Source organism: Oncorhynchus kisutch, linkage group LG21 (assembly GCF_002021735.2).
Source record: "Oncorhynchus kisutch isolate 150728-3 linkage group LG21, Okis_V2, whole genome shotgun sequence".
NCBI classification, from domain to species: Eukaryota; Metazoa; Chordata; class Actinopteri; order Salmoniformes; family Salmonidae; genus Oncorhynchus; species Oncorhynchus kisutch.
This window is the reverse complement of record NC_034194.2, coordinates 38,398,839-38,426,338: the sequence shown is the minus strand read 5'-3', so window position 1 is coordinate 38,426,338 and position 27,500 is coordinate 38,398,839. Positions and strand designations below refer to the sequence as shown.

The following is a 27,500-nucleotide window of genomic DNA, read 5'->3' as shown; positions in this document are numbered from 1 at the left end:
CAGTCACACTAAACACTGATACACTGATAGACAAGGACAGTCACACTAAACACTGATACACTGATAGACAAGGACAGTCACACTAAACACTGATACACTGATAGACAAGGACAGTCACACTAAACACTGATACACTGATAGACAAGGACAGTCACACTAAACACTGATACACTGATAGACAAGGACCGTCACACTAAACACTGATACACTGATAGACAAGGACAGTCACACTAAACACTGATACACTGATAGACAAGGACAGTCACACTAAACACTGATACACTGATAGACAAGGACAGTCACACTAAACACTGATACACTGATAGACAAGGACAGTCACACTAAACACTGATACACTGATAGACAAGGACAGTCACACTAAACACTGATACACTGATAGACAAGGACAGTCACACTAAACACTGATACACTGATAGACAAGGACAGTCACACTAAACACTGATACACTGATAGACAAGGACAGTCACACTAAACACTGATACACTGATAGACAAGGACCGTCACACTAAACACTGATACACTGATAGACAAGGACAGTCACACTAAACACTGATACACTGATAGACAAGGACAGTCACACTAAACACTGATACACTGATAGACAAGGACAGTCACACTAAACACTGATACACTGATAGACAAGGACAGTCACACAAAACACTGATACACTGATAGACAAGGACACACACTAAACACTGATACACTGATAGACAAGGACAGTCACACAAAACACTGATACACTGATAGACAAGGACAGTCACACTAAACACTGATACACTGATAGACAAGGACAGTCACACTAAACACTGATACACTGATAGACAAGGACAGTCACACTAAACACTGATACACTGATAGACAAGGACAGTCACACTAAACACTGATAGACTGATAGACAAGGACAGTCACATTAAACACTGATACACTGATAGACAAGGACAGTCACACAAAACACTGATACACTGATAGACAAGGACAGTCACACTAAACACTGATACACTGATAGACAAGGACAGTCACACTAAACACTGATACACTGATAGACAAGGACAGTCACACTAAACACTGATACACTGATAGACAAGGACAGTCACACTAAACACTGATACACTGATAGACAAGGACAGTCACACTAAACACTGATACACTGATAGACAAGGACAGTCACACTAAACACTGATACACTGATAGACAAGGACAGTCACACAAAACACTGATACACTGATAGACAAGGACAGTCACACTAAACACTGATACACTGATAGACAAGGACAGTCACACTAAACACTGATACACTGATAGACAAGGACAGTCACACTAAACACTGATACACTGATAGACAAGGACAGTCACACTAAACACTGATACACTGATAGACAAGGACAGTCACACTAAACACTGATACACTGATAGACAAGGACAGTCACACTAAACACTGATACACTGATAGATAAGGACAGTCACACTAAACACTGATACACTGATAGACAAGGACAGTCACACTAAACACTGATACACTGATAGACAAGGACAGTCACACTAAACACTGATACACTGATAGACAAGGACAGTCACACAAAACACTGATACACTGATAGACAAGGACAGTCACACTAAACACTGATACACTGATAGACAAGGACAGTCACACTAAACACTGATACACTGATAGACAAGGACAGTCACACTAAACACTGATACACTGATAGACAAGGACAGTCACACTAAACACTGATACACTGATAGACAAGGACAGTCACACTAAACACTGATACACTGATAGACAAGGACAGTCACACTAAACACTGATAGACAAGGACAGTCACACTAAACACTGATACACTGATAGACAAGGACAGTCACACTAAACACTGATACACTGATAGATAAGGACAGTCACACTAAACACTGATACACTGATAGACAAGGACAGTCACACTAAACACTGATACACTGATAGACAAGGACAGTCACACTAAACACTGATACACTGATAGACAAGGACAGTCACACTAAACACTGATACACTGATAGACAAGGACAGTCACACTAAACACTGATACACTGATAGACAAGGACAGTCACACTAAACACTGATACACTGATAGACAAGGACAGTCACACTAAACACTGATACACTGATAGACAAGGACAGTCACACTAAACACTGATACACTGATAGACAAGGACAGTCACACTAAACACTGATACACTGATAGACAAGGACAGTCACACTAAACACTGATACACTGATAGACAAGGACAGTCACACTAAACACTGATACACTGATAGACAAGGACCGTCACACTAAACACTGATACACTGATAGACAAGGACAGTCACACTAAACACTGATACACTGATAGACAAGGACAGTCACACTAAACACTGATACACTGATAGACAAGGACAGTCACACTAAACACTGATACACTGATAGACAGGACAGTCACACAAAACACTGATACACTGATAGACAAGGACACACACTAAACACTGATACACTGATAGACAAGGACAGTCACACAAAACACTGATACACTGATAGACAAGGACAGTCACACTAAACACTGATACACTGATAGACAAGGACAGTCACACTAAACACTGATACACTGATAGACAAGGACAGTCACACTAAACACTGATACACTGATAGACAAGGACAGTCACACTAAACACTGATAGACTGATAGACAAGGACAGTCACATTAAACACTGATACACTGATAGACAAGGACAGTCACACAAAACACTGATACACTGATAGACAAGGACAGTCACACTAAACACTGATACACTGATAGACAAGGACAGTCACACTAAACACTGATACACTGATAGACAAGGACAGTCACACTAAACACTGATACACTGATAGACAAGGCAGTAACTAAGGACAGTCACACTAAACACTGATACACTGATAGACAAGGACAGTCACACTAAACACTGATACACTGATAGACAAGGACAGTCACACAAAACACTGATACACTGATAGACAAGGACAGTCACACTAAACACTGATACACTGATAGACAAGGACAGTCACACTAAACACTGATACACTGATAGACAAGGACAGTCACACTAAACACTGATACACTGATAGACAAGGACAGTCACACTAAACACTGATACACTGATAGACAAGGACAGTCACACTAAACACTGATACACTGATAGACAAGGACAGTCACACTAAACACTGATACACTGATAGACAAGGACAGTCACACAAAACACTGATACACTGATAGACAAGGACAGTCACACTAAACACTGATACACTGATAGACAAGGACAGTCACACTAAACACTGATACACTGATAGACAAGGACAGTCACACTAAACACTGATACACTGATAGACAAGGACAGTCACACTAAACACTGATACACTGATAGACAAGGACAGTCACACTAAACACTGATACACTGATAGACAAGGACAGTCACACTAAACACTGATAGACAAGGACAGTCACACTAAACACTGATACACTGATAGACAAGGACAGTCACACTAAACACTGATACACTGATAGATAAGGACAGTCACACTAAACACTGATACACTGATAGACAAGGACAGTCACACTAAACACTGATACACTGATAGACAAGGACAGTCACACTAAACACTGATACACTGATAGACAAGGACAGTCACACTAAACACTGATACACTGATAGACAAGGACAGTCACACTAAACACTGATACACTGATAGACAAGGACAGTCACACTAAACACTGATACACTGATAGACAAGGACAGTCACACTAAACACTGATACACTGATAGACAAGGACAGTCACACTAAACACTGATACACTGATAGACAAGGACAGTCACACTAAACACTGATACACTGATAGACAAGGACAGTCACACTAAACACTGATACACTGATAGACAAGGACAGTCACACTAAACACTGATACACTGATAGACAAGGACCGTCACACTAAACACTGATACACTGATAGACAAGGACAGTCACACTAAACACTGATACACTGATAGACAAGGACAGTCACACTAAACACTGATACACTGATAGACAAGGACAGTCACACTAAACACTGATACACTGATAGACAAGGACAGTCACACAAAACACTGATACACTGATAGACAAGGACACACACTAAACACTGATACACTGATAGACAAGGACAGTCACACAAAACACTGATACACTGATAGACAAGGACAGTCACACTAAACACTGATACACTGATAGACAAGGACAGTCACACTAAACACTGATACACTGATAGACAAGGACAGTCACACTAAACACTGATACACTGATAGACAAGGACAGTCACACTAAACACTGATAGACTGATAGACAAGGACAGTCACATTAAACACTGATACACTGATAGACAAGGACAGTCCACACAAAACACTGATACACTGATAGACAAGGACAGTCACACTAAACACTGATACACTGATAGACAAGGACAGTCACACTAAACACTGATACACTGATAGACAAGGACAGTCACACTAAACACTGATACACTGATAGACAAGGACAGTCACACTAAACACTGATACACTGATAGACAAGGACAGTCACACTAAACACTGATACACTGATAGACAAGGACAGTCACACTAAACACTGATACACTGATAGACAAGGACAGTCACACAAAACACTGATACACTGATAGACAAGGACAGTCACACTAAACACTGATACACTGATAGACAAGGACAGTCACACTAAACACTGATACACTGATAGACAAGGACAGTCACACTAAACACTGATACACTGATAGACAAGGACAGTCACACTAAACACTGATACACTGATAGACAAGGACAGTCACACTAAACACTGATACACTGATAGACAAGGACAGTCACACTAAACACTGATACACTGATAGATAAGGACAGTCACACTAAACACTGATACACTGATAGACAAGGACAGTCACACTAAACACTGATACACTGATAGACAAGGACAGTCACACTAAACACTGATACACTGATAGACAAGGACAGTCACACAAACACTGATACACTGATAGACAAGGACAGTCACACTAAACACTGATACACTGATAGACAAGGACAGTCACACTAAACACTGATACACTGATACACTGATAGACAAGGACAGTCACACTAAACACTGATACACTGATAGACAAGGACAGTCACACTAAACACTGATACACTGATAGACAAGGACAGTCACACTAAACACTGATACACTGATAGACAAGGACAGTCACACTAAACACTGATAGACAAGGACAGTCACACTAAACACTGATACACTGATAGACAAGGACAGTCACACTAAACACTGATACACTGATAGATAAGGACAGTCACACTAAACACTGATACACTGATAGACAAGGACAGTCACACTAAACACTGATACACTGATAGACAAGGACAGTCACACTAAACACTGATACACTGATAGATAAGGACAGTCACACTAAACACTGATACACTGATAGACAAGGACAGTCACACTAAACACTGATACACTGATAGACAAGGACAGTCACACACATTTAAAATACAAGCATATAGAAACCATACAACAAAAATAATATGTCTGTCAGAGTGTGTGTGAAATGTCATGTGACCTTATCCAACGGTAGCTGGAACACATTATATTGAATTTCTCCTAATGTCATGTGACCTTATCCAACGGTACCTGGAACACACTATACTGAATTTCTCCTAACGTCATGTGACCTTATCCAACGGTAGCTGGAATACTTTCAACTGGATTTCTCCTCTATTTTATTTCATGAATAATTCAAATTAAAGTACCAATTATCCTACTGGCTCAAAGTGTGGCTCAGGGTACCGTTGGTCTCTGTCCAGGGAGCTGAGCTCGGCCATGGTGGTCACACTATTATAATACCATAAAGTCTCATAAATTGAGAACTGTGGTCTGCTTACTGTAGTTTAAGCAACACTAAAGGGTAACATTGTACAACCCGACCCGGTCCTTCTCGATATGCTGTATACTGTGTCGTGTTACTACATCCCATTTCAAATGAAATACTACATATTCCTGTTCTAACAGAGGACCTTTAACTACTGATCCAAGGTCAGCTCTGTGTTTCCACACCTTGATGGTCAGGGTTAGAATTTGGGAAAGGTAAAATGATCGTAGGTGTGAATAAGGCCATCTTCTTTTATTATTGTTATAATGCAGTGTTACCCTGTTCCTGGGGAGATACACTCCTGTAGGTTTTAACTCCAACCCTGTTCCTGGGGAGATACCCTCCTGTAGGTTTTCACTCCAACCCTGTTCCTGGGGAGATACCCTCCTGTAGGTTTTAACTCCAACCCTGTTCCTGGGGAGATACCCTCCTGTAGGTTTTAACTCCAACCCTGTTCCTGGGGAGACACCCTCCTGTAGGTTTTAACTCCAACCCTGTTCCTGGGGAGATACCCTTCTGTAGGTTTTAACTCCAACCCTGTTCCTGGGGAGATACCCTCCTGTAGGTTTTAACTCCAACCCTGTTCCTGGGGAGATACCCTCCTGTAGGTTTTAACTCCAACCCTGTTCCTGGGGAGAAACCCTCCTGTAGGTTTTAACTCCAACCCTGTTCCTGGGGAGATACCCTCCTGTAGGTTTTCACTCCAACCCTGTTCCTGGGGAGACACCCTCCTGTAGGTTTTCACTCCAACCCTGTTCCTGGGGAGACACCCTCCTGTAGGTTTTCACTCCAACCCTGTTCCTGGGGAGACACCCTCCTGTAGGTTTTCATTCCAACCCTGTTCCTGAGGAGATACCCTCCTGTAGGTTTTCACTCCAACCCTGTTCCTGGGGAGATACCCTCCTGTAGGTTTTCACTCCAACCCTGTTCCTGGGGAGATACCCTCCTGTAGGTTTTCACTCCAACCCTGTTCCTGGGGAGAAACCCTCCTGTAGGTTTTCACTCCAACCCTGTTCCTGGGGAGATACCCTCCTGTAGGTTTTCACTCCAACCCTGTTCCTGGGGAGATACCCTCCTGTAGGTTTTCACTCCAACTCTGTTCCTGGGGAGATACCCTCCTGTATGGTTTCACTCCAACCCTGTTCCTGGGGAGAAACCCTCCTGTAGGTTTTCACTCCAACCCTGTTCCTGGGGAGATACCCTCCTGTAGGTTTTCACTCCAACCCTGTTCCTGGGGAGAAACCCTCCTGTAGGTTTTCACTCCAACCCTGTTCCTAGAGAGAAACCCTCCTGTAGGTTTTCACTCCAACCCTGTTCCTAGAGAGAAACCCTCCTGTAGGTTTTCACTCCAACCCTGTTCCTGGGGAGATACCCTCCTGTAGGTTTTCACTCCAACCCTGTTCCTGGGGAGATACCCTCCTGTAGGTTTTCACTCCAACCCTGTTCCTGGGGAGAAACCCTCCTGTAGGTTTTCACTCCAACCCTGTTCCTGGGGAGAAACCCTCCTGTAGGTTTTCACTCCAACCCTGTTCCTGGGGAGATACCCTCCTGTAGGTTTTCACTCCAACCCTGTTCCTGGGGAGAAACCCTCCTGTAGGTTTTCACTCCAACCCTGTTCCTAGAGAGAAACCCTCCTGTAGGTTTTCACTCCAACCCTGTTCCTGGGGAGAAACCCTCCTGTAGGTTTTCACTCCAACCCTGTTCCTAGAGAGAAACCCTCCTGTAGGTTTTCACTCCAACCCTGTTCCTGGGGAGAAACCCTCCTGTAGGTTTTAACTCCAACCCTGTTCCTCGAGAGATACCCTCCTGTAGGTTTTCACTCCAACCCTGTTCCTGGGGAGAGACCCTCCTGTAGGTTTTCACTCCAACCCTGTTCCTGGGGAGACACCCTCCTGTAGGTTTTCACTCCAACCCTGTTCCTGGGGAGACACCCTCCTGTAGGTTTTCACTCCAACCCTGTTCCTAGAGAGAAACCCTCCTGTAGGTTTTCACTCCAACCCTGTTCCTGGGGAGATACCCTCCTGTAGGTTTTCACTCCAACCCTGTTCCTGGGGAGACACCCTCCTGTAGGTTTTCACTCCAACCCTGTTCCTGGGGAGAAACCCTCCTGTAGGTTTTCACTCCAACCCTGTTCCTGGGGAGAAACCCTCCTGTAGGTTTTCACTCCAACCCTGTTCCTGGGGAGATACCCTCCTGTAGGTTTTCACTCCAACCCAGTTCCTAGAGAGAAACCCTCCTGTAGGTTTTCACTCCAACCCTGTTCCTGGGGAGAAACCCTCCTGTAGGTTTTCACTCCAACCCTGTTCCTGGGGAGAAACCCTCCTGTAGGTTTTCACTCCAACCCTGTTCCTAGAGAGAAACCCTCCTGTAGGTTTTCACTCCAACCCTGTTCCTGGGGAGAAACCCTCCTGTAGGTTTTCACTCCAACCCTGTTCCTGGGGAGATACCCTCCTGTAGGTTTTCACTCCAACCCTGTTCCTGGGGAGATACCCTCCTGTAGGTTTTCACTCCAACCCTGTTCCTGGGGAGACACCCTCCTGTAGGTTTTCACTCCAACCCTGTTCCTGGGGAGACACCCTCCTGTAGGTTTTCACTCCAACCCTGTTCCTGGGGAGACACCCTCCTGTAGGTTTTCACTCCAACCCTGTTCCTAGAGAGAAATCCTCCTGTAGGTTTTCACTCCAACCCTGTTCCTAGAGAGAAACCCTCCTGTAGGTTTTCACTCCAACCCTGTTCCTGGAGAGATACCCTCCTGTAGGTTTTCACTCCAACCCTGTTCCTGGAGAGATACCCTCCTGTAGGTTTTCACTCCAACCCTGTTCCTGGGGAGAGACCCTCCTGTAGGTTTTCACTCCAACCCTGTTCCTAGAGAGAAACCCTCCTGTAGGTTTTCACTCCAACCCTGTTCCTGGGGAGAAACCCTCCTGTAGGTTTTCACTCTAACCCTGTTCCTGGAGAGATACCCTCCTGTAGGTTTTCACTCCAACCCTGTTCCTGGGGAGACACCCTCCTGTAGGTTTTCACTCCAACCCTGTTCCTGGGGAGACACCCTCCTGTAGGTTTTCACTCCAACCCTGTTCCTGGGGAGACACCCTCCTGTAGGTTTTCACTCCAACCCTGTTCCTAGAGAGAAACCCTCCTGTAGGTTTTCACTCCAACCCTGTTCCTAGAGAGAAACCCTCCTGTAGGTTTTCACTCCAACCCTGTTCCTAGAGAGAAACCTTCCTGTAGGTTTTCACTCCAACCCTGTTCCTGGAGAGATACCCTCCTGTAGGTTTTCACTCCAACCCTGTTCCTGGGGAGATACCCTCCTGTAGGTTTTCACTCCAACCCTGTTCCTAGAGAGAAACCCTCCTGTAGGTTTTCACTCTAACCCTGTTCCTGGAGAGATACCCTCCTGTAGGTTTTCACTCCAACCCTGTTCCTGGGGAGACACCCTCCTGTAGGTTTTCACTCTAACCCTGTTCCTGGGGAGACACCCTCCTGTAGGTTTTCACTCCAACCCTGTTCCTGGGGAGACACCCTCCTGTAGGTTTTCACTCCAACCCTGTTCCTGGAGAGCTACCCTCTAGGTTTTAACTCCAACCCTGTTCCTGGGGAGATACCCTCCTGTAGGTTTTCACTCCAACCCTGTTCCTGGGGAGATACCCTCCTGTAGGTTTTCACTCCAACCCTGTTCCTGGAGAGCTACCCTCTAGGTTTTAACTCCAACCCTGTTCCTGGGGAGATACCCTCCTGTAGGTTTTAACTCCAACCCTGTTCCTGGGGAGAAACCCTCCTGTAGGTTTTAACTCCAACCCTGTTCCTGGGGAGATACCCTCCTGTAGGTTTTCACTCCAACCCTGTTCCTGGAGAGAAACCCTCCTGTAGGTTTTCACTCCAACCCTGTTCCTGGAGAGCTACCCTCTAGGTTTTAACTCCAACCCTGTTCCTGGGGAGATACCCTCCTGTAGGTTTTCACTCCAACCCTGTTCCTGGGGAGATACCCTCCTGTAGGTTTTAACTCCAACCCTGTTCCTGGGGAGAAACCCTCCTGTAGGTTTTAACTCCAACCCTGTTCCTGGGGAGATACCCTCCTGTAGGTTTTCACTCCAACCCTGTTCCTGGAGAGAAACCCTCCTGTAGGTTTTAACTCCAACCCTGTTCCTGGAGAGATACCCTCTAAGTTTTAACTCCAACCCTGTTCCTAGAGAGATACCCGCCTGTAGGTTTTAACTCAAAATAACAAAATAACAAAATAATAGGACTGTGTGTGGACAGCTCAGGCAACATCTCTTCATCTAACCCATTCCCATGATCTGAAGGGAGAACAGTGTGATATAGGACACCCAGGGAGAGCAGACAGATGAAAGGAGAACAGTGTGATATAGGACACCCAGGGAGGGCAGACAGATGAAAGGAGAACAGTGTGATATAGGACACCCAGGGAGGGCAGACAGATGAAGGGAGAACAGTGTGATATAGGACACCCAGGGAGAGCAGACAGATGAAAGGAGAACAGTGTGATATAGGACACCCAGGGTGGGCAGACAGATGAAAGGAGAACAGTGTGATATAGGACACCCAGGGAGGGCAGACAGATGTGCAATTTGTATTTGTATTATTAGGAATCCCCATTAGCTGTTGCCAAGGCAGCAACTTCTCTTCCTGGGGTCCAAACACATTAAAGCACTTCCATTACACACTTACAAAACTAAATATAAAACATTATATAACATTATTACACCACTACAAATCTACAATACAAAATGTATAATACCGCCATACAACAATATAACAATGTACGTGTGTGTAGAGAGTGTGTGATAGCGTGAGTGTGCATATGCATGTGTCTGTACCTTTGTGTGTGTCTCTTCACAGTCCCCGCTGTTCTACAAGATGTATTTCTACCTATTTTTAAATCTAATTTTACTGCTAGCGTCAGTTACCTGATGTGGATGTAGTCATGGCTCTATGTAGTACTGTGTGCCTCCCATAGTCTGTTCTGGACTAAGAGACCTCTGGTGGCATGTCTTGTGGGGTATGTATGGGTGTCCGGGCTGTGTGCCAGTAGTTTAGACAGACACCTCGGTGCAGTCAACATGTCTATTCCTCTCACAAATACAAGTAGTGTTGAAGTCTCTTCCACTTTGAACCATGAGAGATTGACATGCATATCATTGATGCTAGCTCACTGTGTATTTTTAAGGGTCAGCCATGCTGCCCTGTTCTGGGCCAGCTGTAATTTTCCTAAGTCCCTCTTTGTGGCACTTGACCACACAACGGAACAGTAGTCCAGGTATGACAAAACTAGGGCCTGTAGGACCTGCCTTGTTGATAGTGTTGTTTAAAAGGCAGAGCAACGCTTTATTATAGACAGACTTCTCACCATCTTAGCATCATTATGATTTGATCATCACAGTTTACAATCCAGGGTTACTCCAAGCAGTTTAGTCACCTCAACTTGCTCATTTTAAACAATATTTATTAGAAGATATAGTTGAGGTTTAGGGTTTAGTGAATGATTTGTCCCAATTAATGCTTTTAGTTTTCAAAATATTTAGGGCTAACTTATTCCTTGCCACACTGTGATTACAGTTCTCAAAGATAACTATAATGACAGTGTAATCGTAGATAGAGGGACTGTAATCACAGTGTAATCGTAGATAGAGGGACTGTAATCACAGTGTAATCGTAGATAGAGGGACTGTAATCACAGTGTAACCGTAGATAGAGGGACTGTAATCACAGTGTAATCGTAGATAGAGGGACTGTAATCACAGTGTAATCGTAGATAGAGGGACTGTAATCACAGTGTAATCGTAGATAGAGGGACTGTAATCACAGTGTAATCGTAGATAGAGGGACTGTAATCACAGTGTAATCGTAGATAGAGGGACTGTAATCACAGTGTAATCATAGAGAGAGGGACTGTAATCACAGTGTAATTGTAGATAGAGGGACTGTAATCACAGTGTAATCGTAGATAGAGGGACTGTAATCACAGTGTAATCATAGAGAGAGGGACTGTAATCACAGTGTAATCGTAGATAGAGGGACTGTAATCACAGTGTAATCGTAGATAGAGGGACTGTAATCACAGTGTAATCATAGAGAGAGGGACTGTAATCACAGTGTAATTGTAGCTAGAGGGACTGTAACGACAGTGTAATCATAGATAGATGGACTGTAATCACAGTGTAATCGTAGATAGAGGGACTGTAATCAGTGTAATCATAGAGAGAGGGACTGTAATCGGTGTAATCGTAGATAGAGGGACTGTAATCCGTGTAATCGTAGATAGAGGGACTGTAATCACAGTGTAATCATAGATAGAGGGACTGTAATCTGTGTAATCATAGAGAGAGGGACTGTAATCTGTGTAATCATAGAGAGAGGGACTGTAATGAAAGTGTAATCATAGATAGAGGGACTGTAATCAGTGTAATCATAGATAGAGTGACTGTAATAAGTGTAATCATAGATAGAGGGACTGTAATAAGTGTAATCATAGATAGAGTGACTGTAATCAGTGTAATCATATCCGGTGTGATCTACCTGCTCAACTGCGTTTGTATTAACATGCTGAATGGGTGTAGAATGTCTCTCCAATAGCCACACCAAAACATTGAAAAAAAAGGTTTTCTCAAAAAGTGAATCTACAACTTTTACCCGACGTTAATAAAAACAGAAATTGAAAGGTTGCTACATAAAGACCGAATCCAGGTGGTGAGTCACGTATTTCTATATCATCACTGACTGCAGCCTTTCACTGTCTGTGAGTCAGTTCATCTGCAGTAATATCTCTGAATACACACAATAAATGTGAGAAAATGCATCTCAGGCATTTTTAAGAACTTAATTTTCAGTGAAACCGGTGCCTTGATCGAGTCATTGTGAGTTAATTGCAAATTGGGAAAGTTTCCATGTACAATTAGAAGTTATTAGACGCCAACTTTGTAAGTATGTGCTGTGTCCTGTATGTGCTGTATGTGCTGTATGTACTGTATGTACTGTATGTGCTGTATGTACTGTATGTACTGTATGTACTGTATGTGCTGTATGTGCTGTATGTGCTGTATGTACTGTATGTACTGTATGTGCTGTGTCCTGTATGTGCTGTATGTACTGTATGTGCTGTGTCCTGTATGTGCTGTATGTGCTGTATGTACTGTATGTACTGTATGTACTGTATGTACTGTATGTGCTGTGTCCTGTATGTGCTGTATGTGCTGTATGTACTGTATGTACTGTATGTGCTGTATGTACTGTATGTGCTGTATGTACTGTATGTGCTGTGTCCTGTATGTACTGTATGTACTGTATGTACTGTATGTACTGTATGTGCTGTATGTACTGTATGTGCTGTATGTACTGTATGTGCTGTATGTGCTGTATGTGCTGTATGTGCTGTATGTACTGTGTGCTGTATGTACTGTATGTGCTGTATGTGCTGTATGTGCTGTATGTGCGGTGTGCTGTATGTACTGTGTGCTGTATGTGCTGTATGTACTGTATGTACTGTATGTACTGTATGTACTGTGTGCTGTATGTACTGTGTGCTGTATGTGCTGTATGTACTGTATGTACTGTGTCCTGTATGTACTGTATGTGCTGTATGTGCTGTATGTGCTGTATGTACTGTGTGCTGTATGTACTGTATGTGCTGTATGTGCTGTATGTGCTGTATGTGCGGTGTGCTGTATGTACTGTGTGCTGTATGTGCTGTATGTACTGTATGTGCTGTATGTACTGTATGTGCTGTGTCCTGTATGTACTGTGTGCTGTATGTGCTGTATGTACTGTATGTACTGTATGTACTGTATGTACTGTATGTACTGTATGTGCTGTATGTGCTGTATGTGCTGTATGTGCGGTGTGCTGTATGTACTGTGTGCTGTATGTGCTGTATGTACTGTATGTGCTGTATGTACTGTATGTGCTGTGTCCTGTATGTACTGTGTGCTGTATGTGCTGTATGTACTGTATGTACTGTATGTACTGTATGTACTGTATGTGCTGTATGTGCTGTATGTACTGTATGTACTGTATGTGCTGTATGTGCTGTATGTACTGTATGTGCTGTATGTGCTGTATGTGCTGTATGTGCTGTATGTACTGTGTGCTGTATGTACTGTATGTGCTGTATGTGCTGTATGTGCTGTATGTGCTGTATGTACTGTGTGCTGTATGTACTGTATGTGCTGTATGTGCTGTATGTGCTGTATGTGCGGTGTGCTGTATGTACTGTGTGCTGTATGTGCTGTATGTACTGTATGTACTGTATGTACTGTATGTACTGTGTGCTGTATGTACTGTGTGCTGTATGTGCTGTATGTACTGTATGTACTGTGTCCTGTATGTACTGTGTGCTGTATGTACTGTGTGCTGTATGTGCTGTAACAATGTATGTACTGTATGCACTGTATGTTATGTGTACTGTATGTACTGTATGTACTGTATGTACTGTATGTACTGTATGTACTGTATGTACTGTATGTGCTGTATGTACTGTGTGCTGTATGTACTGTGTGCTGTATGTACTGTGTCCTGTATGTACTGTGTGCTGTATGTACTGTGTGCTGTATGTACTGTGTGTATTGTATGTGCTGTATGTACTGTATGTACTGTGTGCTGTATGTACTGTGTGCTGTATGTACTGTGTCCTGCATGTACTGTGTGCTGTATGTACTGTGTGCTGTATGTACTGTGTGTACTGTGTGCTGTATGTACTGTGTGCTGTATGTACTGTGTGCTGTATGTACTGTGTGCTGTATGTACTGTGTGCTGTATGTACTGTGTCCTGTATGTACTGTGTGCTGTATGTACTGTGTGCTGTATGTACTGTGTGCTGTATGTACTGTGTGCTGTATGTACTGTATGTGCTGTATGTACTGTATGTGCTGTATGTACTGTATGTGCTGTATGTGCTGTATGTGCTGTATGTGCGGTGTGCTGTATGTACTGTGTGCTGTATGTGCTGTATGTACTGTATGTGCTGTATGTACTGTATGTGCTGTATGTACTGTATGTGCTGTATGTACTGTATGTACTGTATGTGCTGTATGTACTGTATGTACTGTATGTACTGTATGTACTGTATGTGCTGTATGTACTGTATGTACTGTATGTACTGTAACAATGTATGTACTGTATGTTATGTGTGCTGTATGTTATGTGTGCTGTATGTACTGTGTGCTGTATGTACTGTGTGCTGTATGTACTGTGTGCTGTATGTACTGTGTCCTGTATGTACTGTGTGTATTGTATGTGCTGTATGTACTGTGTCCTGTATGTACTGTATGTGCTGTATGTACTGTATGTGCTGTATGTGCTGTATGTGCTGTATGTGCTGTATGTGCTGTATGTGCTGTATGTGCTGTATGTACTGTATGTGCTGTATGTGCTGTAACAATGTATGTGCTGTATGTACTGTATGTGCTGTAACAATGTATGTGCTGTATGTACTGTATGTGCTGTAACAATGTATGTGCTGTATGTACTGTATGTGCTGTATGTGCTGTATGTGCTGTATGTGCTGTATGTACTGTATGTGCTGTATGTGCTGTAACAATGTATGTGCTGTATGTACTGTATGTGCTGTAACAATGTATGTGCTGTATGTACTGTATGTGCTGTATGTGCTGTATGTGCTGTATGTGCTGTATGTGCTGTATGTGCTGTATGTACTGTATGTGCTGTATGTGCTGTATGTGCTGTATGTGCTGTATGTGCTGTATGTGCTGTATGTACTGTATGTGCTGTATGTGCTGTATGTACTGTATGTGCAAGATGTAATGAATACCATAGAAAAAGACTGACTAGAACAGCTATTCCATTTCAAGTCAATGTTCTGTGATGAGTGGATCTATATTCCAATTCCCTAAAACCTCTTATCATGCTCATTTCTGAAGAAAGATAAGACGTTCATGATGTAATGTAGTTTTAGCCTGGTGCAAGATCAGTTTGTGCTCTATAGCTAACTCATTGGCTATACCTCACAAACAGATCGGGAACCAGGCTAATGTGTTTTAACTTCCTTATTCCCATCTCCTGAACTAGCTGCTTATTCCCTGATGGACAGCTTGAGAAGTTCAGTGGGTTCAGAGAATGTTGCTGTTGTCATGGTGCTGTGTCACAGGATTCTAGAACCATTAACATAACACACTTCAGAGAATAGAATCAGAATCAGATTTCCAACAAACAACTATTCTCAATGTAAATGGTCGGTCCGTTAGATTAGAACTCTATGTAATAGTGTCTGTTGCTGATTGACATTCTAAAGCAGTCTGTACCTGTTTGGGGTTATCATAGCCATTTACCAAGCAGGAATATGGTGTGGAGTCAGACTCAAAATATGTCTTTGAGATTCACATGAGACTATTTTGCCTCTAAGGTGTCAATCTTTTTGTATGAATGCTTAATAACACTGGAAATAATCAAAGAGAGTTTGAAAGTATTTAAATGCCGTCAAAACCAGTTCATACCAAGCACTGAGAGACACTCCACTCACCTTAGCCTCAGATGTAGGTTCTAGGAAGCATAGTCGATTTCCGAGTCCCTCCACGGACAGACAAAACTTGCGATTCTCCTTCTGGATGGTGGCGACACTCTGCAGCACCACCTCGTCATCCTTTCAGGGGAGAAGAGGACATGATAGGAGAGAAGGGGAGGGGGAGAGGAGAGGAGACAGTATTAAGATTCTGAACAACACTATTGCCTAAATGCAAGCAAACGAGGGCGAAGCATTTCCTTACCTGTATTCTAACAAGGCCTCTCTTCACTTTAGAGAATAACAACACAAGCAAAACAGCTAATTGTACTCTCTTTTAGTTTGTTTTCTGCTCAGCTGTACTTGCTATACTGTCATCATGCCTGCTAGCTTTTATACTTTTATCAGTCCAGCTCTTTGTCATCAGAAAAGGAGACTATGAGAGAAAGCCAGACACTTGATATTGGGTTTAAAATAGGTCACCCGTCTCAGTGGAACACCTAACACCATACCCAAACCGCCATCGTGCGCAAATGAATTGTGTCCCCCCACACCAAACGCGATCATGATAAGCAGGTTGAAATATCAAAACAAACTCTGAACAAAGTATGTTAATTTGGGAACAGGTAGAAAAGCATTAAACATGTATGGCAATTTAGCTAGCTTGCAGTAGCTAGCTAGTTTGTCCTATTTAGCTAGCTTGCAGTAGCTAGCTAGTTTGTCCTATTTAGCTAGCTTGCAGTAGCTAGCTAATTTGTCCTATTTAGCTAGCTTGCTGTTGCTAGCAAATCTGTTCTGGGATATAAACGTTGAGTTGATATTTTACCTGAAATGCACAAGGTCCTCTACTCCGACAATTAATCCACACATAAAACGTTCAACCAAATCCTTTCTAGTCATCTCTCCTCCTTCCAGGCTTTTCTTCTTTTGACTTTATATGGCAATTGGCATCTAACTTTCATAGGTGTATTACCACGACCCGACCTCAGTTCATCTTACAATCACCCACGTGGGTATAACCAATGAGGAGATGGCACGTGGGTATCTGCTTCTATAAATTAATGAGCAGATAGGAGAGGCAGGACTTGCACTGCGTTCAGCGTCACAAATAGAACTTACTTTTTTAGCGCTTGGCACGCAGATGCTCGTTGGCGCGCGCAATGACTGAATAACATGTATGTGTACATTTATTTTGCAACACTTGCGCAGGCAATGTGAGCGGTATGGTCAGTATGTAAGAGACAATTCACACCTTTAAAAAATAAATTGGTGCCTAAAATGACATACTCAAATCTAACTGCCTGTAGTTCAGGACCTGAAGCATATTCTGTGTTTCCATTTGAAAGGAAACACTTTGAAGTTGGTGGAAATGTCAAAGGAATGTAGGAGAATATATGTAGGAGAATATAACACATTAGATCTGGTAAAAGATAATACAAAGAAAAAAAGAACCGTTCTTTTGTATTTATTTTTTGTACCATCATCTTTGAAATGCAAGAGAAAGGTCATAATGTATTATTCCAGCCCAGGTGCAATTTAAATGTTGGCCACTAGATGACAGCAGTGTATGCGCAATGTTTTATACTGATCCAATGAACCATTGCATTTCTGTTCAAAATGTTGTATCAAGACTGCCCAAATGTGCCTAATTGGTTAATTAATAACTTTTCAAGTTCAAAACTGTGCACTCTTCAAACAATAGCATGGTATTATTTCACTAAATTGGACAGTGCAGTTAGATTAACAAGAATTTAAGCTTTCTGCCAATATCAGATATGTCTATATCCTGGGAAATTGTCTTGTTACTTACAACCTCATGCTAATCGCATTTGCCTACGTTAGCTCAACCTTACCGCAGGGGACCCACCGATCCTGTGGAAGTTTTAAGTAACATTCTGTCTTATGTAACCATACCAAACGTAACATATCATACTAATTTGAGTGTCCTGGATTTACATTTACTATGTTACGTCTAGTCTATGAGACCGAGCTGGTTTCTCCACCCTTGCAAAACGCATCAAGTGCTGGAGGGTCATTATGCTGAGCAGAACCATGCAGGATTTATGAATGAGAGGATCGTAAGAACAAGTACAGAATAATTCATGGAATCAGACGTTTTATCAGTATATATAATCATATCAGTGGAAAGCGTTTAGAAAGTACTGGAAAGGATAACCCATCGGTAGTTGCATCAGAAACAGCATCAAAAAGCCCCCCCAAAAAAGTTAGAGCCCTTCTATTGCCAGAATAAATATATTACCCATGAAAACTAGGTTCTGAAACCTTGTTTTCAACCCGGTTCCATTATCTAACTGATTCAAGGAGACCTGGGTCATGTCCATCAGTGCACACCGACACCGTAGCGAAACATTTTGCAACGGCAAACAAGAACAAGCATTTTTGAATTGACAAATTCAGGTAATCCCTCTCCGTTTTGGGAGCTTGCTTCCGTTTCTTTCCTAGTGAATATGACCCTGGTTTTATTGCGGAAGTGGAAGATCCTACAATCACTCCATCTCTCTCTTTCTGTTTTCCTTGGCAACTCCCACACAGGCCACAGATATTGATTTGTGTCTCTTACATTTTTACTGACGGGCCTCCATCTCTCTCTCTCTCTCTCTCTCTCTCTCTCGCTCTCTCGCTCTCTCTCTCTCTCTCACAGTCTCTCCTGCCAGATCACGTCTCACATTAATCGGAGCCGAGGGTTGCTATGGTTCTGTCTCTCTGGCTCTATTCGAGCGGCAATAATTCATTGGATCCAGCCCTCTTCACACAGCTGGAGCTACCAACCCAGGCCAGTGTAGCAGCGTTGTTTTGGAGTCACACTGCCTCTCATCTCATCTACCTGATGAGGTAATCCTGTCTGGTATCAGTTCCCACCAATTACACCAGCTTATACCTTAAACCCTGCACCTCTGATCCCATATAGGATAGCACCTGAAACACAGCCTATGTCTGTTGACCCTCTCAACCACATAATTACTTATGAGTAAATTTAATAGAATCCCTGTGCTCTCCTCACCAGAACTGATGCTTAGTGTCACACCAACAACATCATGCAACAGCATGGGAATAATATTCTAAATGATTTTCCCCACAAAAAAAGCCATAACAATATAAACATGAGAATATTGTTCATAGTAATCCAGAATTGGCTGTAATATACTTTACTGTTACACTCCATAACAGAGGCTTGAGGTCTGAGTGATTTCCCCTCGAGTGAAATGTCCAGAGGGGGCCCACCAGGGGCTCGACAGACTTGGCCCGAGAACTCTCCGGAAGCAAGTTTGATGTCTTAATTAACCTATAGCACAGCCCTCTCTCTCCCTCTCAGTGGATTACAGGCAGAAAACAATGATGCTGGCCCAGAGTCCGGGCCAAGGCACTCCAGCCCTGGCAGCAATTCCTTCTGAATGACTAGCTCATTACTTTTGACCAGGGCCCATAGGTTGTGCACTATGTAGGAAAGGAGTGTCAAACTCAATCAGTGTAAGGGCCAAATCGAGAAAGAAAAACACAACTCATTTGCGGGCCACAGATACAGTGCCTTCGAAAAGTTTTCAGACCCCTTGACTTTCTCCACATTTTGTTACGTTACAACCTTATTCTAAAATTGATTCAACATTTTTTCCCCTCATCAATCTACACACAATACTCCATAATGACAAAGTAAAAACAGTTTTTTACAGGTGTTTGCTAATTCATAAAAAATGTAAAAAACTGAAATATATAACATTTACACAAGTATTCAGACCCTTTACTCAGTACTTTGTTGAAGCACATTTGGCAGCAATTACAGCCTCAAGTCTTCCTGGGTATGATGCTACAAGCTTGGCACACCTGTATTTGGGGAGTTTCTCCCAATATTCTCTGCAGATCCTGTCAAGCTCTGTCAGGTTGGATGGGGAGCGTTGCTGCACAGCTATTTTCAGGTCTCTCCAGAGATGTTCGATCAGGTTTAAGTCCGGGCTCTGGCTGAGCCACTCAAGGACATTCAGAGACTTGTCCCGAGGCCACTCCTGTGTTGTCTAGGCTGTGTACTTAGGGTTGTTGTCCTGTTGGAAGGTGAACCTTCACCCCAGTCTGAGGTCCTGAGAGCTCTTGAACAGGTTTTCATCAAGGATCTCTCTGTACTTTGCTCCGTTAATCTTTGCCTCGATCCTGACTAGTCTCCAAGTCCCTGACGCTGAAAAACATGATGATGCTGCCACTACCATGCTTCACCGTAGGGATGGTGCCAGGTTTCCTCCAGACGTGACGCTTGGCATTCAGGCCAAAGAGTTCAATCTTGGTTTCATCAGAACAGAGAATCTTGTTTCTCATGGTCTGAGAGTCCTATAGGTGCCTTTTGGCAAACTCCAAGGGGGCTGTCATGTGCCTTTTACTGAGGAGTGGCTTCCGTCATGTGCCTTTAAATGAGGAGTGGCTTCCGTCTGGCCACTCTACCATAAAGGCCTGATTGGTGGATAGCTGCAGAGATGGTTGCCCTTCTTGAAGTTTCTCCCATCTCCACAGAGGAACTCTAGAGCTCTGTCAGAGTGACCATCGGGTTTTTGGTCACCTCCCTGACCAAGGCCCTTCTCCCCAGATTGCTCAGTTTGGCTGGGCGGCCAGCTCTAGGAAGCGTCTTGGTGGTTCCAAACTTATTCCATTTAAGAATGATGGAGGCCACTGTGTTTTTGAGGACCTTCAATGCTGCAGAAATATTTTGGTATTTTGCTCTGACATGCATTGTCAACTGTGGGACCTTATATAGACAGGTGTGTGCCTTTCCAAATCATGTCCAATAAATTGAATTTACCACAGATGGACTCCAGTCAAGATGAAGAAACTTTTCAAAGAGGATAAACGGAAACAGGATGCACCTGAGCTCAATTTCGAGTCTCATAGCAAAGGGTCTGAATACTTATGTAAATAAGGTATTTCTGTTTTAAATTTCTCATACATTTGCTAACATTTCTAAAAACCTGTTTTTGCTTTGTCATTATGGGGTATTGTGATGTCATTATGGGGTGTTGTGATGTCATTATGGGGTATTGTGATGTCATTATGGGGTATTGTGATGTCATTATGGGGTATTGTAATGTCATTATGGGGTATTGTGATGTCATTATGGGGTATTGTGATGTCATTTTGGGGTGTTGTGATGTTATTATGGGGTATTGTGATGTCATTATGGGGTATTGTGATGTCATTATGGGGTGTTGTGATGTCATTATGGTGTATTGTGATGTCATTATGGTGTATTGTGATGTCATTATGGGGTATTGTGATGTCATTATGGGGTATTGTGATGTCATTATGGGGTATTGTGATGTCATTATGGGGTATTGTGATGTCATTATGGGGTATTGTGATGTCATTATGGGGTATTGTGATGTCATTATGGGGTATTGTGATGTCATTATGGGGTATTGTGATGTCATTATGGGGTGTTGTGTGCAGATTAATGAGGGGGAAAAAACATTTGATCCATTTTAGAACAAGGCTGTAATGTATCAACATGTGGGGAAAGTCAAGGGGTCTGAATACTTCCCGAAGGCACTGTATACTATTATGTTTGTTTATACACAAAAAGGTTCATACAACTGGCCAAAACTGGCCCACTGTTTAATTAGAAAAAAACATGTCCCTCTATAATGTAAATGTACGTACATAGGATGCTGTATATAGTATTTTAACAAATTAAAACAGAAGAGATCAGGTAAAGAAGAGATCAATTACATTCGTCCAGCCTTTACGCTTGCAGATGTAAATAATATTCAAAAACGATTTAATAACTCCAGATAACAAAAACGTAGCTATAGGTTGTTGTGACATTTAAAACTTCAAATAGGTTTTTGCGCTGCATGGAACCGGTGCGATTGAATGCAACAATGCTGTATGGTGCACACAAAATGTATTGTATTTAAGTAGGCAGCCTAGGCTTTTAGTTAATCATTGTCAAGCTTTAAAAACCGATCCCAGACTGCAACATTTTAGTAGCCTAGCTAGGACTGTGGCATGTGTCTGTACACTTTCCCTCCGCTGCGCGCTGTGAACGGACACACGAAAGAAGCGCAAATGAAGTTGAATTCACCAATACGAGCGCTTCAGGCTATACTTTCATAAAAGTATGACTCAACTGTTGACTCCTACTTTAGTAGTGATTTAGTAGTGTGATTATCTTGTAACTGCGTGATGACCAAGACGACAGTTTCTACAGTAATGAACCGTTGGAATCAAAACTTGGCATGGACAGCACAGTGAAAGAAGGCTGTAGACCAGGTTACAAAATCTTTCAGATACGTTGAGCGTTTGCTTTAGTCTGCCTGGGAGTGCCAGAAGGGTGGGGTTTGCACTTTTGCAGCTTTTCTATTTGCTCCATTGCACCAGGCAAGATCAATCAAGCCCAGAAAATGCATTTGAAATTATTTCAAATGGTATTTGCACCCAGATCTGCTGCAACTATCTGCTAGACAGCTAAAGAGCGGTATCACAGTCTATCTATAGCAGGACTGTCAAACTAATTTAGCATTCAGGTTTCAACAAGGTCCGGTGGGCCGCACTAACATTTGTTATATTGCCTCACGGTAAAATATCTCTCTATATATATTTTTTTACTCCAAACTACCCGCGAGCCAGATTGGATACCCTCGTGGGCCAGATTGGATACCCGCGAGCCAGATTGGATACCCTCGTGGGCCAGATTGGGCCCAGTATGTTTGACACCTCTGATCTACATGGCTCTGGAGGTCTACTGTATGAGTGATGGAGCAGCAGCTCGACCTTGCCCCCCTCCCCCTTACCCCTTTCACACCATATGTCACTTATACCTGGCAGTAGTCACAACAGAGTCCCAGTCTTATTATAATAGTAATAAATGTCATTTAGCAGACACTTTTATCCAAAGCGACTTACATACATTTTACATATGGGTGGTCCCAGGAATCAAACCCACTATCCCGGCTTTGCAAACGCCATGCTCTACCAACTGTCTCAACGGCCCATTCAAGTCCCTTTCTCTCTCTCTCTCTCTCTCTCTCTCTCTCTCTCTCTCTCTCTCTCTCTCTCTCTCCCACTCCTTCTCACTCTCTCTCTCTCTCTCTGTCTCTCTCTCTCTCTCTCTCTCTCTGTCTCTCTCACCTTCTCTCCCTTCCCCCCCCCCTCTCTCTCTCTCTCTCTTTCTCCCTGTCTCTCTTTCTCTCCCTTTCTCTTTTCTCATCTCTCTCTCTCTCCCACTCTCTCTCTCTCCCTCTCTTCTTTTCTATACAGCAGAAGGCTGTCTACAGCTGGTCTTAAAAGACAGCAGCAGGTGTTTGTGTGGCCTGATGAATCCACAGGGCAGTAATCTGAGATCCCTGATGCTCCCGGTGAGCCAAACTAACTGTCACCACTCCCCTTCTGCTGCCACCAACCTGAACTTGAGAAAAGGTGAATATACTGAAACCCAGTACTTTGTGACACGCATGCTGTGTACATGATCAGTTGGAGGGCAGAGAAGACACAGGGAAGTAGACTACTAGATGCTGAATGGAAGGAATGAGGTGGAGTTTAAATCCTTGTTCCAACCAGCCAGGGTGTAGAGTAGACCTACTAATAGACAGAGGGGGTTGGGAGTCATATTTCTCATAAATGTCAGACAAGGCGATAAGTGCTGATGGAGTTCGATGTTTCTAGCTAAGACAAGAACACCAGGATCAACAGAAAGATAACATTGTTGCAGCAATGACAACCTCAACAACATTGTGTAGTCAAATGTTGCATTCATCTGAAAAATAACATGACTAATCTGAAAAGAACATGGGGTAAAAAAAAAGTGGGCATTGGGCCCAACCTGGACACGCCCTGGAGAAAGACTCTGAATGTGGTCATTACTTACTAATGTATGAAGTGTGAAAATAAATGAAGATTTCAGAGAGAGAGAGAGAAAGAAAAAAGGAAGAAAGAAGGAAAGAAAGAAAGAAAAAAGGAAGAAAAATAGCGAGAGAACGAGAGAGAGGGATAGAGGGATAGAGGGATAGAGGGATAGAGGGATAGAGGGATAGAGGGAGAGAGAGAGGGAGAGAGAGAGAGAGAGAGAGAGAGAGAGAGAGAGAGAACTTAAAGTTAAACAACTTATAGAAGGAATTTATCATTGGTGGAAGGCTTTCAGTAGGCACAAAATGGAGGAAAGGAATATTTGGAAATGGAAAGGTTACCACCTAGACTTGGATGTTTTTAGGGAGAGCTTGACAATAAGTTCCTATCTATTTATTAGGCCAATCAACTTAGAACTTTGAACTTACACTAACTAGCTACCTCATCTCGCCTGGGCTACGACCGTTTGGGAACAACAGTCTCTCATATGCTTCAGTCTGGAGGGTTTCATGGCAGAGGTGACTTTTTTTTTTTGAGGCTCCGGTGTCCAGGAGAGAGGCTGCCTGGAAGTTACTCCAGCTTTGGCAGGACTCCCTCAGTGTAGCATTCTGTGAGGTGTATTTCCGCATGCTGGCAGCGGAGGGTGCCTGGAACCCGGAAGCGCTGTTTGACATGTTCCTGCACGGAATATCGGAAGAAGTAAAGGACGAGCTGGCAGCCGACGGATCTCAACTCTCTCATCGCTTTAACGATCTGGATCGATGGTCGGCTACAGGAATGTAGGAGGGAGAAGAGGTCTGATTTCGGTCCCAATCGCTCGCTCAGGGACCCCACCTTGCATCTGATGAACTTCGGAAATTCCTGGCGTCTATGTCCCCGAAAGGATCTGAGCTTACCCGAGTCCCTTCAGGAGCCTCCGGAAACTGCCGATTCACCTCTTCCCAAGCTGATGCAGCTCGGCAGGGCTAGGCTGTCTCCGAATGCGAAGACAGAGTTGACACCCACAGTTGTCTGTATTGCAGTACTGCCAGTCATTTTGTGTCGACCTGTCCCTTCAAGAGACCTAGCTCATTGGTTGGAGTGAGTACTCTGGTGGGTTTTAAAGATAATTGTTCTTCTCCCCTTACTTGCCCTCCTCTCCTTGCCACCCTCTCCTTGCCACCACTGGCGTTCTATAGGCCGGGTCATCCACCATATAGGCCGGGTCATCCACCATACCACCCCATCAACCTACGAGTGTCAGGGAACCACAGCGTGGTTGAGTCTCTGCAGGTTCCCATGGTATTGGGATTCTCTTGGCTCCAGAAAAGTATAAATGGTTGCTATGGTAAAATAATAAAGCTTCTGAAATGTTCATGGCTGTCATTTTAACGCTGTTTCACTGTTGACATATTTTTGATCTTAAGCACTATATAAACACACCAATAATGTTACTTGTAATTTGCAGTCCCGAGTGAGTGCTACACTGCTAACACAACGATGTTCACTGCTCACGGATTGTCTTGCCAACTACTCGGTCAAACAGTCCGTTCATGTTGTGGAGGTGTAGGGTTAAGCACAGTATCCGTGGGTTGCATTAAGTAAAGGTTCATTACAGTGGCTTGGAAATACAATGACATTGCTAAAAGAGACAAATAATTAGTAGGAAATGCTTTTGTCATCATTTTGATGTTGCCAGATTGACCTTAAATGCAGAATAACATTAGCTGACTAGCTAAGATTGAGGAGAGACCAATGGATTTTAGCTAGCTAACGTTAGCATTGCTAGCTGTTTTTGCTAGCTAATGACACCATTGCCATCTGTCTCAAGTAAATTTGACGACATGATAGCAAAGTTGTTACCTACAAAATATTTGCCTACTTTAGCATTGTTCATCTTATTTCCAAGCCACTATTGTGTAATTTAGAATAAAAACATAATTAGCCCCCGTTCAGAATTACAGGGTTTATCACGACTTTTGAGTACGTTCATAGCAATGGCATGACGCGACCGAGTGACGAAGATGCAACCTACGAGTAGTATAGTTCTCCACAGCTGAGTACAGTACCTACCTCTCAAAGACACACAGGCTGTGTCCCAAATGACACCCGTGTTCCTATTAAGTGCACTACTTTTGACCACTACCCATAGGGCTCTGGACTAAAGTAGTGCACTATATAGTTTATATTGTGCCATTATGGACTTAACCACAGAATAGTACTTCACAGAGGACAGTACCTGCCTCTCAAAGACACACTGGTGAGTAAAAATAGGCCTCACCTCCAGGAATAGCACTTTGAGACTGTCTTGTTATTAAAGATGCATTTGACATTATGCTATTACTGCCACTCAACTAGAGAGTGAAGTCGTAGGTCTACTCCCCACTACTCCCCACACATATTTCCCTCAGATTAAAGATACATGTTTCCCTCGAATTACACAGATCCACAAAGAATTCGAAAACAAACCCAATTTTGATAAACTCTCATATCTATTGGGTGAAATACCATAGTGTGCAATCTCAGCAGCAAGATTTGTGACCTGTTACCTGTTACTTTAACTTGTTGCAAATAATATGACATTTGTAATTACTTTATTATTTTGAAACTTTTGTGAGTGAAATATTTACTGTTGAGAGAGAGAGACAGAGAGCGAGAGAGAGAGAGAAGAGAGAGAGAGAGGGGGGAAAAGAGGAGAGCAAGAGATAGAGAGGGAAGAGAAGAGGGGAAAGGAGAGTAGAGTGGAAAGGAGAGAGGAGAGAAGAGAGAGGAGAGGGAAAGGAGAGAGAGGGAAGGAGAGAGAGGGAAGGAGAGAGAGGGAAGGAAGGAAGGAAGGAAGGAGAGAGAGGGAAGGGAGAGAGAGCAGAGAGAGATAGAGAAGGAGAGAGAGAGAGAGGTGAGAGGAGAGAGAGAGAAGGTAGAGAGAGAGAGGAAAGAGAGAGAGAGAGAGAGAGAGAGTAGAGAGATGGAAGGAATGAGAAGAGAGGGAAGAACGTAGAGAGGAGAGAGGGAAAGGAGGAGAGGAAGAGAGAGAGAGAGAGAGGGAGAGAGAAGAGAGTAGAAAGAGAGAGAGAGAAAGAGGGAAGGAGAGAGAGAGGGATAGGAGAGGGAAGGAAGAGCGAGAGAGAGCTGATGGGAAGGAGAGAGAGCGTGGAGAGAGAGAGAGAAAGGAGAGTAGGAGGGATAGGAGAGAGAGAGAGATAAAGCGAGAGACTAAAAAGCAGGGGGAGAGAGAGAG

At 43.3% G+C, this 27,500-nt stretch overlaps 1 protein-coding gene across 3 annotated transcripts in view; it reads right to left on the bottom strand.

The window, feature by feature from the left end:
* LOC109880797 (ryanodine receptor 3) overlaps window positions 1-27,500 on the bottom strand; it is a 284,327-nt gene that overhangs the window by 233,521 nt on the left and 23,306 nt on the right. For all 3 annotated transcript variants that reach the window (XM_031800945.1, XM_031800946.1, XM_031800947.1), the window contains exon 2: window positions 16,466-16,585. In XM_031800945.1, coding sequence (XP_031656805.1) covers window positions 16,466-16,585 — 120 coding nt within the window. The remainder of the gene's footprint in view (window positions 1-16,465; window positions 16,586-27,500) is intronic.